The sequence below is a fragment of the Mauremys mutica genome, chromosome 4, assembly GCF_020497125.1.
Source record: "Mauremys mutica isolate MM-2020 ecotype Southern chromosome 4, ASM2049712v1, whole genome shotgun sequence".
NCBI classification, from domain to species: Eukaryota; Metazoa; Chordata; order Testudines; family Geoemydidae; genus Mauremys; species Mauremys mutica.
In genome coordinates, this window is record NC_059075.1 from 141,437,256 (window position 1) to 141,450,989 (window position 13,734).

Here is a 13,734-nt window from a genome sequence, read left to right on the forward strand (position 1 = left end):
AAAGGCCTACTTTATCCCCACTAATAGAATAAGTTAAATCAACCAAACTGAATAAAACTATAATATACCAAGGAGAAACATCATATTTAAAGTTTGCCTTTCCCCTGACTGAATAGAATCACAGAATCGTGGGACTGGAAGGGACCTAGAGAGGTCATCTAGTCCAGTCCCCTGCGCTGTAACCTGAGTAATCTGATCAGTTATCGCTATTCTTTACTAGAGTGGAGTATTAGCCTGCATGGCAAATGAGTACAAGCAGCATTATGCACTGTGAATTCAGACATTCAACAGGTCAACAAAAATGCATGTGTAACCACAAAGTCTTGAGTTATACAAATACAAATATCTTATATTTCTATAGCATCTTTAATTCAAAATGATGCCAAAGCACTTCACAGATGATATGCATGACAAATTGCTTCAGGCAGCACTGAAATGCAGCCACAACCACCACAGAGCACAACCAGCTGTTTAACAGCTTACAGGAACACTCCACAAGGTTAGGATAGGATGTGAAGAATACCATCATATCCAGTTGAAACTGCAAGGGTTGGAGATAGTATGTTAACTTAGGTATGGTATACAAAATGTAGTGGACTGAATTGAATTCTGGCCAGGTCACTAGGTCAAAATGCCCTGTTATTGAGAAAAATCTCATGGGATCTATACTAACCAAGATTTCAGTTTTATCTCTCTTCCAAAAATCTTTTTGCACCTCAAGTAGTACAACACACACTACCAATGTACTGTGACAAGGATTCAGAGGGACACATGCTCTTTGCTTTTGCCTTGGAGATCTCTCATCCAAGTACCTATGACCCTACTTAGCTTGTGAGACCACAGACAGTGGTGCCATGGGCTGCAAGTCATAATATGAGTCTCTTTTTTCTTGGGGTAGGTATAAACAACATGATGGCAAAATTATATGCATACTTTTCTCTGTCTACAGTGCCTCAACATTTATTTATTCCTGATCCCAAACATGGCCCTTCACTGATGTATTACATACACTATGATACACTGCCTCTTGGGATGGAATACAAGATTGATTTGTACTGGCGAGCCATGCAGCTACCCTGGTTATTCCATTTACCTTGCTATGCGGAAACTAGGGATGCAGCAAGGGGCAGAGCCCCAAAGGAGGAACGTGAAAAATGCAGGATGGGGGAAACAGATGGATGCAAGGAGATTTTGCATCCAAACAGGAAGGAGAGCTGAAAGATAGATTGCGAAACCAAAAACTGCATTAGTCTTTTTCCTACCTTGAAAATTGATGCTTATTCTCTCATTCCCTTTCTTTCTCTCCCTCACATGTCTGTGCCCCAGAAAGCCAGCAGAACGCTACTGTGAAGCCTATCACTGGGCCCAGTCCTATGCTCCTTACTCAGGAAACTCACTCAATTTCAGGCCCTATATCAATATCCATATTAGAGGAGGTCCCTCTAAATATAGAAAGTATCATTTTCACATCAGTCTTACCATCTACTAGGCAAACTGCATTAGCGGAGTTCTGAGGATGCCATTTTCCATCAGGAAAAAGACAACTAGCACAGCGGCACTTAGCTTGAGGCCCTATTAATAGCAATCCTAATTATATGGCTGCAAATTTAATTCATAGCAATGATTAGCGTCAAAATCAAAGGCATCACACATCAATATTGATGGGATTGTATAAGGCCCATAAACACAGAACAAGCAAGCAGACACATTCACCCCCTGCAGTTGCTGGCTGTTAACTGTTGCATTAATGTCTTTTCTCATTTTGCTTGATGGAAATTGCTTTATTCCAGGAATCCAGCCTTGTGAATGGTTACATCCTTACTATAAACCTCCAAGAAGTAGGGGTCTTTTGAAAAAGAACCTTGGACTATCGAGTTGCTTGGAAAATAAAGTCCCAAGTACCCATGCTTTATCCAATAGGTCTTGGCCTCATCAGCACATTTGCTTTGTATGCACTTAAAGAAAGCTCATGACGAACAATGGTTCTCAAAAGAGAGAAGACTGCTGGAGACCATCCATGGGATAATGGGCTAGCCCTTGTGCATTGTGGGAAGTATTGTGGGGGGAAGGGAGGATTGGAGAGAAGGAATTCCAAGCTAAAAAGAGCGACGCATCAAGCATTAAATGGCATAAATTTAACTGCCAGACCGTCTCTACAGAGACCAGCCATGTAGCACAATGAGTGCGGAGGTTTGAAGGAGAAGAAGAAGAGGGCTAGTTTAATTAGCCTTGTGTTAAATTCTAGAAGTTGGGCACCAACTTTAACTAACACATCCATTTTTCCTGAATCATGGAGTAGGGCTTTGTCACCTTCCCCTTATCATCCCAGTATTAAGGGATGCAGACAATTTTATGTGTGTTTTATTGCTCATGGAAGCAGCCAGACTGACAGCCATGTTCATCATACCTCTCCAGTTCCACAGAACAGGCATGAACACAGCCCATGAGAGGACAAGTTTCACCTGCACCAACTCCCCCAATGTGCTTTCTCTCAACCCTAACTTTGAGGACCCCTAAGAGTGGCCACAGGAGGAGTTCAGTTTTCAGAATCCATTCACAGTCCTTGGTCGCACTGTGGGAATGGCAACACGGAAGCCAGCTGGTGCCACTTGGGGTGGCAGTTCTGTGATGTGAACCCACTACCCTACTGAAAACTAGACTGAGCCTACCACAATTCATTTCACCTAGGCCACCAGCCAGAGCCATGTGTAGGAAATTTATCTGGCCTGAATTCAAAACCTCACTCTAGAGGTGAGGGGCTCTGTGTCCTCAAGCCCCTGAGCCATCTACTCCTCCTCACACACCTTCTAACTTAGAGCCACAGAAACTTTTTCCCTCACCGACCTCTTGCTAAGTTCATGAAACACCCAGGGGTGAATGTATCACAGAGCAAAAGGCCTATGAGGTCCACGCCAAAAAAGATCCCTTTATTCGACTGAAGCCTACTCTATCACACAGGATAGGGCGTGGAGAGCACAGAGATATGGTAAGAAAGTACTGGGACTGACTAGTGTAATTTGAAACTCAGATACAGCAGGATTAAATTAGTTAGGCTTGAATTGTGCCCAGTCCATTAAATATTTGTTCCCATGACTCACGCCTGCGAGGGGAGCTTTTAAAGCTGACCTCTGCTTGTGTGTTGCTTGCAAATCCAATCAGACAACTCGCTGCCCATTGGAGTGTTAGCAAAGCATTATTTCCAGACATCGAGACCTTCCACCTATGTACAGTATGCTTGGCAAAGCCATTCCTCATGTTAAAACCTCTTGGCATCATGCCACTTACAAATAAAGCAGCAGACTTGCTGGAATTCAAGGCTTGATTATAAAGAGAGAGAGAGAGAGAGAGAGAATGAATATACCCACCCACACAGGTTCCCCTCCCCACTCTGGGAATTAACCCCAAGACAGCTACACTCTTAGGGTAGTGCATTATGTCTACAGGAACAACTCCCATTGAAATCAGGGGGAAGCGGTGTGGTTTAGAAAAGTGATTATCAACCCTACCTATACACCAGCCTATGTTACCGTAATGCAAAGATTCAGGGACTCACCCCTGCACCTCATCATAAAGAAAGGGAGAGTCATCACAATCCCTCTGGATCGGTCTGAGCCCCCCACCCCCAAAGCAGAGAACCCCTGGTCTGAAAGTTAGAGTAGGTGACAGAGTCAGGAGACCAAGGTTCTATACCCAGTTCCACCACAAGGCACTTCTGTGATCTTGGGCGCATCACTTATGGCCTAACTTTCTGAGATGCTGAGCGCCCACATCGCCTGCTGAAGTCAATGGGAGCTACAAGTGATCAGCACCTCCGAAAACCAGGCTATTATCCTCTCTCTGTCTTAGTTTCACCATGTGTAAAATTGAAATAATATTGACCTACTTGCCAGGAGGCGTGTGGAGCATCACTATACAATCGAAGTGCTTTGAGATCCTTACCTGGAACGTGCTGTGTCATATGAACACAAGTCAATGGCCCTGTTTGACCAGCACAATATACCTTTCACTCAGTTACCAACAATCACGTCTCTTCCATAACCCCTGGCTTCAGAAAGAACACCCTTCTCGCTCGGCATGGATAAAGCTGGATCAACAGGACACACTCCTCCACGTGTCCAGCATTCACTAGACTTGTCACAACCCCCCCTACCCTCCCAGGCTGGATGTAAACTGTAAATAAACCACCCAGTGCTGGCCTTCCCCAAGCTTCCCCAAGCCCAGCTTGCTGGACCCTGTGGGGATCATAAGGCAACAGAACAAACAGCAAGCTCACTAGCAGGAGTCTGGGAAATGAGCCAATCTCATTACAGGGGACGCAGCATTAAGCTCTCTGTTTCAGAGACCAGAAAACCCAAACCCTACTCTCTCTTTTAATAGTCAGTTATGGTGGTGGCAGCTTAACAGGAGGAATGAGAGAAGATGTTTAAAATATAACGTACGAATCACCAGGGACAGAGAGAAGAGCAGGGGTGTGTGTGTGTGTGCGAGAGATCCAGAAATTGTAGCAGTCATTAAATATTTATTATATATGAAGTCTGAAAGATCCAACCCAGTACAGAGAGGAAAAATCTACACTTGGGGGAAGAGAGCTGAGCTGACCCAGCGAACTCTTCTCCTTAGTATTAGAGACACTGAACATGCCTGGTTGGGAAGAGTTAAATCCGCTCAGCTCGGTGATCTGATCTTACACAACACAGTAGCTGCTAGTAAGAAAGGTTTGCAGCGATCCTGGGTGATTTACAGCAGAGCAGTCATAAAGAGGAGTATAACGTGATTGCGACTAAGCATTTGCTGGGATTTGGGGATCTCAGACCTTGTAATAGTCTCCTTTGGGAGAGATATGCAGAGAGATACGCAGACAGACTCTCCTCAGGAATTTCACAGGAACCAGCTAGCTGATTAGCTAATGGGAAGTAGGACATCACCGAAAGAATGTGGCTTTTTTTCAGTGATGAATTCTCACAGGGGAAGCATGATAAATTTAGAAAATTTCATAGCTGGCTCTCTGACTCCTCCCTTCCAGGGAAATTCCAAAACAAAAAAAAAATCCCTCAGAAAGGACTGGATTGAGACCACTAGCTCATTTCTACTTTAAACCACCCAATAACTCTAAGAAGGCAGTGGCTTTCAGTCACCACTGGTCTCAGCTGATATGCAAAGTGGTGACTTGGCAATAACGACTATATGGCACTTTTCGTCTGTAGCTCTTACAGTGCTTTACAAAGGTGGGCAAAGCATTACTATCCCTGTTTTACAGATGGGAACACTGAGGCACAGAGGAGTTAATAGCCTGGTTTTCAGTGGTGCTGAACACGCTCAGCTCCCGTTGATTTCAGGCCCTTAGTGTCTCACCCACAGTCACAGAACGAGTCAGTGTGTTAACTCCCAGGCAGATCTTCAATGCCCTAAGTCCTGTGCCCTCTCTGATGGGCCACACTGCATTCTCCAGAGGAAAACTGGCAATGATCTAGACATAGCATCAAGCAACGGGTGCTGCTAGCAGAAAGGGCAACGCTAAAAAGAAACAGTTATTGGAAGGGGGACCGACCCTAGGTGGGTCATGACCTTTGAATTCCCTCCCTAGCCTCAGTGAGCAACATTCTTTGATAAGTAGACGATTTGGTCGCCTTACTATTACAGTCCACTCATTTCACAGCTCCGGCTTAGGGTACTTGGCTTCTCTCTCTGCTCCTAGTTACATTTTGCTGGCCTCTGCTCCGTAGGTGTGGCCGGAAGCTCCACCGGACATAGCTGCGTCCGAAACCTGGAAAGCCAAAGAGCCTTCTTCCTCTGCGCCTGTCAGTGTGTGTGAAAGCAGCTCCCAGCTTCTCAACCAGGGCTCTTGCCAAAGAACCGGACAGATATCTACCCCTCCTCCTTTTTCCTTGGGTTGTTTTTTCCCTTGGCAGATCTGTGTTAAACTCCCAGAACTTGATGGAGTGAAGCATTTCCCATAAAGATTCCAGGGTTTCCTAATGGGCTGTGCACAGTCCTTAGATGGCAGAGTAATCAGCACCTGGATTCTGTTATTGCAGCCAAGATATCACCAGAGGCACTATGCTTCTCTCCTAGCCCATCATTTTCACGTCCTTTGTGCAATAAGCCCAGGGGTGAAAGTAACTTGCAGGACTCACGGGTACTGTTGGAGTCCTGAGGGGGCATGGCCTCAACCAGAAGGGGCGGGGCCTCTCAAGATTTAAAGGCCCTGGGGCAGCAGCTGTGGCTGGGAGCCACAGGGCCGTTAAATCAACTGGGGCTCAGGGGCAAATTAAAGGGCCTGGGGCTCCGGCCACTGCAGAGCTCCGGGCCCTTTAAATCCCCCACGCAGCTGCGGAGCTCCCGCAGCTGCGGCGAACCCCAAGCCTTGCCAGGCTGGGGCCGGGATTTAAAGGGCCCAGAGCTCCTGCTGCTGTGGGGAGCCCCGAGCCCTTTAAATCCGGCCTCAGCCCAGCCGCCGGAGCTGCGGGTGGGGTTTAAAGGGCTCTAGGCTCCCCGCAGCTGCTGGAGCTCTGAGCCCTTTAAATCTGGCCCCAGCCCAGCCACCAGAGCTGCGGGTGGGATTTAAAGGGCTCTGTGCTCCCCACCACTGCGGAAGCCGGTGTGGTCTGGCAAGGTGTACTGGCTCTTGCCGGTACGTCATACCGGACTGTACTGGCTTACTTTCACCTCTGAATAAGCCACACCAAAGGGATAAGCCCAGGTCCTTTAGACTTCAGCACTGTTACACATTTAGGCCTTGTCTACACTGGGCAGGGGAGCGGGGAGAAATCGATCTAAGTTACATAACTTCAGCTACGTGAATAACGCAGCTGAAGTCGACGTACTTATATCTACTTATCGCGGTGTCTTCACTGCGGTAAGTCGACGGCTGACACTCTCCCGTCGACTCCGCCTGCGCCTCTTGCCCTGGTGGAGTACCGGAGTCGACGGGAGAGTGCTCAGCGGTCGATTTATTGCGCCTAGACTAGACACGATAAATTGACCCCCGCTGGATCGATTGCTGCCTGTCAGTTCAGCAGGTCATGTAGACAAGCCCTTAGTTAGAACTCTACAATTTCAGTAACTCAGCTTGAGGATATGGGGCTATTGCAGGAGTGGGCAGGAGAGGTTCTGTGGCCTACAATATGCAGGAGGTCAGACTAGATGATCATGATGGTCCCATCTGGCCTGAAAGCCTGCAAGTTTATGAACAGAGGGATCCCGCTGGTGGTAAGCCACATGGGGATAAAAGGACAAGGAACTTAAGCAACAGTTTCTGTAAAGGGAACACTGTAGTTGCAGCAAGCGCATTGGGCTGCAAAGTCCAAGACAAATGCAGAGCAGAGATTCAAGGTGAGTGTCAGGAACTCAGGCCACACCATCCTTTTACCACCTCCTGTTGGCTCCATCATGGAACCGCACTGGAGATGTTGTCAGAGGGTGTTCAAGGAGAGGATAGGATGCCACGCTTTCAGGCTTCCTACCCAATGAACAAAGAAATGATGAAATATGGGTAGGGAAAAATAAGCAGGAATAAAAAGGTCAGAGCTAGTGATGGGGGAACGTGTCCACTCAGTGTCCCCATCGGAACTGGCCTTGAGTTCAGGAGAGAGTTGCTGCCTACTTCCCATGCATAGGAGGCTTAAAAGTAGGGATTCCTGGGTCATATATTGCTGAAGGTGTCCTGCTTGGGTAACTTTGCAAGATACGGAGAGGCTATGTTCCAACCCTTGCCTAGAGAGAGTGGGGATGTGTAATAACTCCATTGAATGGAAACAGGAGGCACAGGTCTAAACGACCTGAGCCAGTGCTGAGAAGTGTTAAATAAAGATGCTTGGCAGATGCCATGAACGGCTTGGACCAAACTCACAATTCTCTCAGCACCTGTTCGCCATTGTCCTGAGCAACAGGTAAATCTTGAAACTCCCCCTTGCCCCCAGCCACTTCCAACTAATGGAGCCAAACCGATAAACAGGGATAGATTTATTCTGCATCAAAAGGGAAGTTGTTTAAAAGGTCTCCACTGTATAAATGGCACGAGGGATTAAACCATGCCGGAAAGAACGCTCCTTCTGTAATCCTACATAATTAATGGGATGTGATCCTGCTCAATACATTAAATTCCCAACATGCAGGCACAAGCTGTTTGCTTTAACTGCCTTTAAATGAGGCCCTCCCCCACCCACCAAACATGGAAAACAATATGCACAGTACACACATGCCATCCTTTACCTGGCTGGCTGGGAGCTAAACAACATATGTGTTTGCAACATGGTGTCTGAGGGGCCTGTTCTATTGATTCTGCCATACAGCTGCTGCCACAGAACTAGCGGGAGGTCTGTGAGAGCATCACTGGATCTGAGCTGGGGTGTAGTGGAATAGAAAGCTTGGTACAGCGGTGCCCCAAATGAATGACATCGAGAGTTGCCTTTGCATCTTGTCAGCAGCCAAGGCTACAGTCAACGTACTACTGTTCAGCACTTACACAGCAATGAAGAAATATTAACGAATTGATGCCATTAAAAAAAATGCAGCCATTCAACCATAGCATGTGCTTGGCCATGTATCTTCCTGGACAGGGAAGGGAGACACTCCCTGCTGCTTACGGACACCAGAAATAACAGTCTCTCCCCGTCTCGTTTCCCTGGTGCTACATTTAGACCTCATCCCAAAAGGAGTTTCTGCCTTCAGTTGACCTGAAAAATCTGCCAGTCATGCTGAGCAGCTGACTTGAGGTTGGATTTGGATAAACAATCTCTGATTTTGCACCCAAAAATAACTTCACAGCACAAAATCAGGCCCACAGATTTAAAGGCTGTGTTGAGGTCATGTAAGGCTACCAATAAGTGGATAAACCCTGCTGTGATGCCTACCAGTCACTCCCACCTGGCATTGCTTAGGCAAATGATGACTTCTGTTTTTTTGTTCAGTTCTGCTCATTTTGTTACCTCAATCTTTCTTCCTTCCCCACCTGTTCTTTCCTCCTGACACGTCCTGTATGTCATATTGACTCAGCTCGCTAGGGCAAGGACTGTCTTACATATCTGTACAGCACCTAGCTCCATGGGACCTTGATCCATGACTGGGACTCCTAGGGCTAGTGAAATATAAATAAAAACAAACAACAACGTAACAGCAGAACATTTTACATTTTACCTTCTAATATATTTGAATGAGTGGTGATATTCACTAGCCCTGCTCTATCAGGGGATAAAACAATTGTGCTGCAGAGGACTGAAGTGGCATCTGATTGTGGGCCAACAAAATACCAGACTAGGAGTTAGAAGGAGAAAGATCCCTGTTATACATCCATAGGTCACTTTCCATTGTGTTTTTAAAGCACTGACATCTGTGGCCAGGTCTGTACTATCAATTTACATCGCTATCACTATGTCACTCAGGGATGTGAAAAATCCACATCCCTGAGCAATGCAGTGTTACGGACCTAACCCCGGCATAGACAGCGCTCGGTCCTCAGGAGAGCTTCTCCCATAGACATCGCTATTTTCTCTCACGGAGGTGGACTAAGTATGCCGAGGGGCGAAGCTCTCCTATCCGCGCAGTGGAGTCTTTACTGAAGTGCTATAGCTGCGCCACTGCAGCATTTTAAGTGTAGACCTGCCCTGAACAAAAACACCGGTACCAATCCAGGCATCATTCAACAGGAAGAACTGGATTAATGCATTTTATCAGCATTGTATCAGGCTTAGCCGGGGCTTTACAACCTGATCTTCAAAAGGAGTGTTTGAGAAGAGGAAAAAGGCCAGTTCAATCACAGAATCATAAGTTTACCACAGCAAGGCCTCCTGCTCCTTTGAGGGAGAAGGAAGACTGGGTATTTCTTTGCCTTGGGCAACTAGCCCTGCTTTTGTGATGCAAACAGGAAAGAATTTTATCTTGCACAGCCGATCAATCACCCAGAGGTCTATGGGAAGGGTGGGAGGTGAGAGGCAAGGCTACAGCACAGAGAAGCAATATGAATTTGCCCTGAGGCTTAGTTTCCCAAAGGCAACCAAGTTAACCCATTCATCTCTCTGCAAGACCCATAAATCTGCAATTTTTTCACCACCAAAGCAGGGGACACGGGAGGAGCAGAGCTGAGAGAGTAACTGATTTTTTTGGTCTTTCAGCCATACCAAAAAAGAAAATAATAATTACAAAGCATAGTTTGGGGTTGAACAGAGGGTTAAATTTAATCTTTGGGCTTCTTGAAACTTAAAAAAATTGATAAGCCAACGTAAATTTTGAAATGAGGAGTGCCCTCGAATCAAAAACTTTAAAAAAAAAAATCTGAAATCAAAAAGTTTCAAAACAAAAACAATTTGGCAAATCTGACCTGAATTCGCAAAATGTTTTGGCCAAACCAAATCTGTATTTTTTGGTGAAAAATTTCAGCCAAAAAATTTCACTCAGCTCTCCCCGGGAGTTCTTAACCCACACAGTCTTCCTACTAGGGGCAGCTTCTGTAAATATCTGCTGACAGAGTACAAGCCCACCAAGAGAGATTTGTGCTGACTCAGGTGGATACAAGCACTACAAGGGAGTAACACTAAATCCAGGGCTCGGGCTGGTGGCCATCAATAAGGATGAAGTCAGTGGGAGACTCATTACTAGCGCTGACCTTATTGTATATTTGTTCAACAGTGCTTGTTGTGTTAAAAGTTTCAGATCCCTCTGGGTCAAAGTGTAAATCAGCATGGCTCCATTGATGGCAGTATGGTGATTTACACCAGCCAAAAGATCCAGATCTCTCTCTTGACCGTCACGCTTTGTTTTGCCCACTAGGCCTATGTGTTAGGAGTACAGCAATACTATAAACCCCTATGACCTTTCACAACGCATTTCACGGGAAAGCTTTCCCACCTGCCCTTATCAGAGAGGGTCAACGGGAACCCTGGAGCTTTGATTGCGATGGGTGCAGCTCAAAGGGCATTAGTAGGAAATGCTCTAGGCCGGAGGCCTTCCAGCAGAGCATGGTGAACACCTAAAAACATGCTCTGTGATTATCGGCACTAACAAAAATTGAATTCGCTTCTGTGCTTGTGCCCTTGTTGCAATCATTTTCTGGCAATCTTCTGGCAAGCTACTTGGCTGTCAGAAACTTGCACGGAAATAGAAAATTTTTCATATTCACCCACAGACTCTTTCACATTGAGAATTGGAATCTAAAAGTTAGTGACATTCATCCAGCCAGGAAGCAGGAACACCTTCATGAGAGCTACATGTGCCATACTGACAGTCTGAATTTTGGGCATTGGATAGTTGGAAGGAGCGGCTTATGAACAATCTACTGACCAAGAATCATTGTGAATCAATTCAAGATTATCCTCCACTGCCCAGAGGTCATTCATGAACAGAAGCGTCTGGGTCCACTGAATAAATTATTTGTGCTGATTTACTACTTGCTGAGTTCTACCTCACAGCAACCCTGAGTCAGTTCCTCTCTTGGTTCAGGCTAAACTGCTTCTTCAGAGCCAAGCTGACTCAGGCAGCACCTTCCCACAGACATGCCATGTGTCACATAGGAATACAATTTAAAAAACATCCTCTCTCAGACTGGATTCCAACAGACAGCACAAGTAACTGCTGGACTAGTACTGGGAGCCCTTTGTATTCTTAGAGTGAGTCACGCACTCCTCAGTGACCACAGTCATACAGTGGGCTGACTTAGCAATACCTGTTGGACAAGGCGGGTGAGGTAATGTCTTTTATTGGACCATCTTCTGTTGGTGAAAGAGATGAGCTTTTGAGTTCCACAGGGCTGTTCTTCAGGTCTGAGAAAAAGATCCTCAGAGTGTCAGAGCTAAATATAAGGTCGAACAGATAGTTCAGCGTAAGGAGTGCACATGTTCTAAAGAGAGACCATTCAAGGTGAAGCAGGCAGTTAACACCTCTGCAGTGGTAGGACAAAAGAGGGTTAGTGGGTTATAGATTGTTGTAATGAGCAATAACCCACTATCTTTATTGAGTCCTTGATTTTTAGTATCTAACAAAGTTATGAATTTAAGCTCCCTCAGGCTTATCTTTTGAAGGTGTTGTGCAGATTTCCTTTGAGGATGAGGACTGAGAGGTCACATATGGAGCGATTGGTTTGTGAAAAGTGTTTGCCTGTGGGTGAGATAGTGTTTTTGTCTTTTAGACATTTCCTGTGTGAGTTCATTCAAGAGCGTAGTGATTGTCTCATTCCACCCATTTAATTATTATTGGGGTATTTAGTGCACTGGATGAAGTTCACCACAGATTGTGATAGGCATGTGTAGAACCCACGGATCTTGAAAAATGTGTTGTGGGGGGTATTGATCGTCATAGGAATGGAGATATATCTGCAGGTTTTGCATCTGTTAGGGCAGGAACTGGTGCAGCTTTGAATTGGTGGGTTCTGGTCTGTGGGGAGTTTGCTTCTGATGATGAAGTTGGCAAGGTTGAGCTGTGGTTTGAAAGCCAGAAGAGAGGGTTTGGGAAAGATTTCTTTCAGGATGTGGTCAACAAAGAGTATGGATTGTAACTGCTTAATGATACCCTATATGGGTTCCAGTGTGGGGTGGCAAGTGATAACTAGGGGTGTACAGTTGAAGGGTTTTTCTTTTTCCTTTAATGAAGTAGGTAATTTTGGGCTATTTGGGTGGCCCGTTCCAACATAAATTGGTCCAATTACCTCACTTGCCTTGTCTCTTTAATATCCTTGTACCAACACAGATACAACAACACTGCAAACAACAATAGAGTATGCAACAGCCAGTGCACTGCTGAGGCCAATATTACCCATGGTTGAATGGAATGGATAATAGGAATCAGAGCAAGGTGCCTGACAAGATTTCAGCTGCATTCCACTTTGTATTGCCTTAGAGGGATTTTTGAGTCCAAAACCTTGGTGCAATGAGAAGATCTTGCCTTGTCTGACTAATTTACGTCTCTTCAAGGACCCAAAAGGACAGTTTCCACATGCCTTAACCTTTGACTTGCCACTAAGCTCTGTATCATTTCAATGCCTGGCGTCTCTGGGTTCTGAGGGAGACTACATTAAATGGTGCCCATCACCAGTACAGATGCAGGAGAGTTTGCCTCATATACCACTTGCGTCAAGTACCTCCCTAACTCAAAGCCTCGGGCTTAATCTCATACTACCTCATAACTGGCAGCTGAGAAAGAGATCTCAGGAGCAATACAAAGGTGGCAACAGCCCGGCAGATCAGTGTTCCTGGGGAAAGGGGAGAGGCACTGATCCAGGCTCTCTGGAGTCATAGGAGCAACCTTACCTTCTTCAGCTTGCCACTCTTGGTCCCCACGAACACCACGCTGTAGCCGTTGTAGACGTACGAAGCGACCGAGGTCATCCGGTCACGGCTGGCGGTGAAGAGGGTCACCCCCTCCACTGGTGTGGAGCCTCCCAGTGGCTGGTTAATGTCCAGCCCGCAAAAGTTGTCATCTATTGGGACTGGCTGGAAAAGACAAGGTATTGGGCAAGGGTGAGCTCGAGGTGAAGGTGACGTGTTCATCCAAACACTCAGGCTTATGCAGAACTGAACGCACAGTTGTAGCCAGGGGGTGAGCACACCGAACTTCCCCACACAATAGCTGGCTGTTCACAACAACCCCCTGCTCACGTACAGCTGGTTGATCTCCCTGGGAGCTAGGGTCACAGCCACTCTCCCCAGCACGACCTAAGGAACATCTCTCCTTATTTTTGTAATCTAGGCCAAGCAGCTGTGTGGCTGGCATGGGTACAGGCCATGGTGGGTGCACCACATGCTAGCT

General features: G+C 46.2%; 1 protein-coding gene across 2 annotated transcripts in view; it reads right to left on the reverse strand.

Annotated features, from left to right (window-relative positions):
* PLXNA2 (plexin A2) overlaps window positions 1–13,734 on the reverse strand; it is a 312,269-nt gene that overhangs the window by 251,574 nt on the left and 46,961 nt on the right. For both annotated transcript variants that reach the window (XM_045013587.1, XM_045013589.1), the window contains exon 3: window positions 13,236–13,418. In XM_045013587.1, the coding sequence (XP_044869522.1) occupies window positions 13,236–13,418 (183 nt within the window). The remainder of the gene's footprint in view (window positions 1–13,235; window positions 13,419–13,734) is intronic.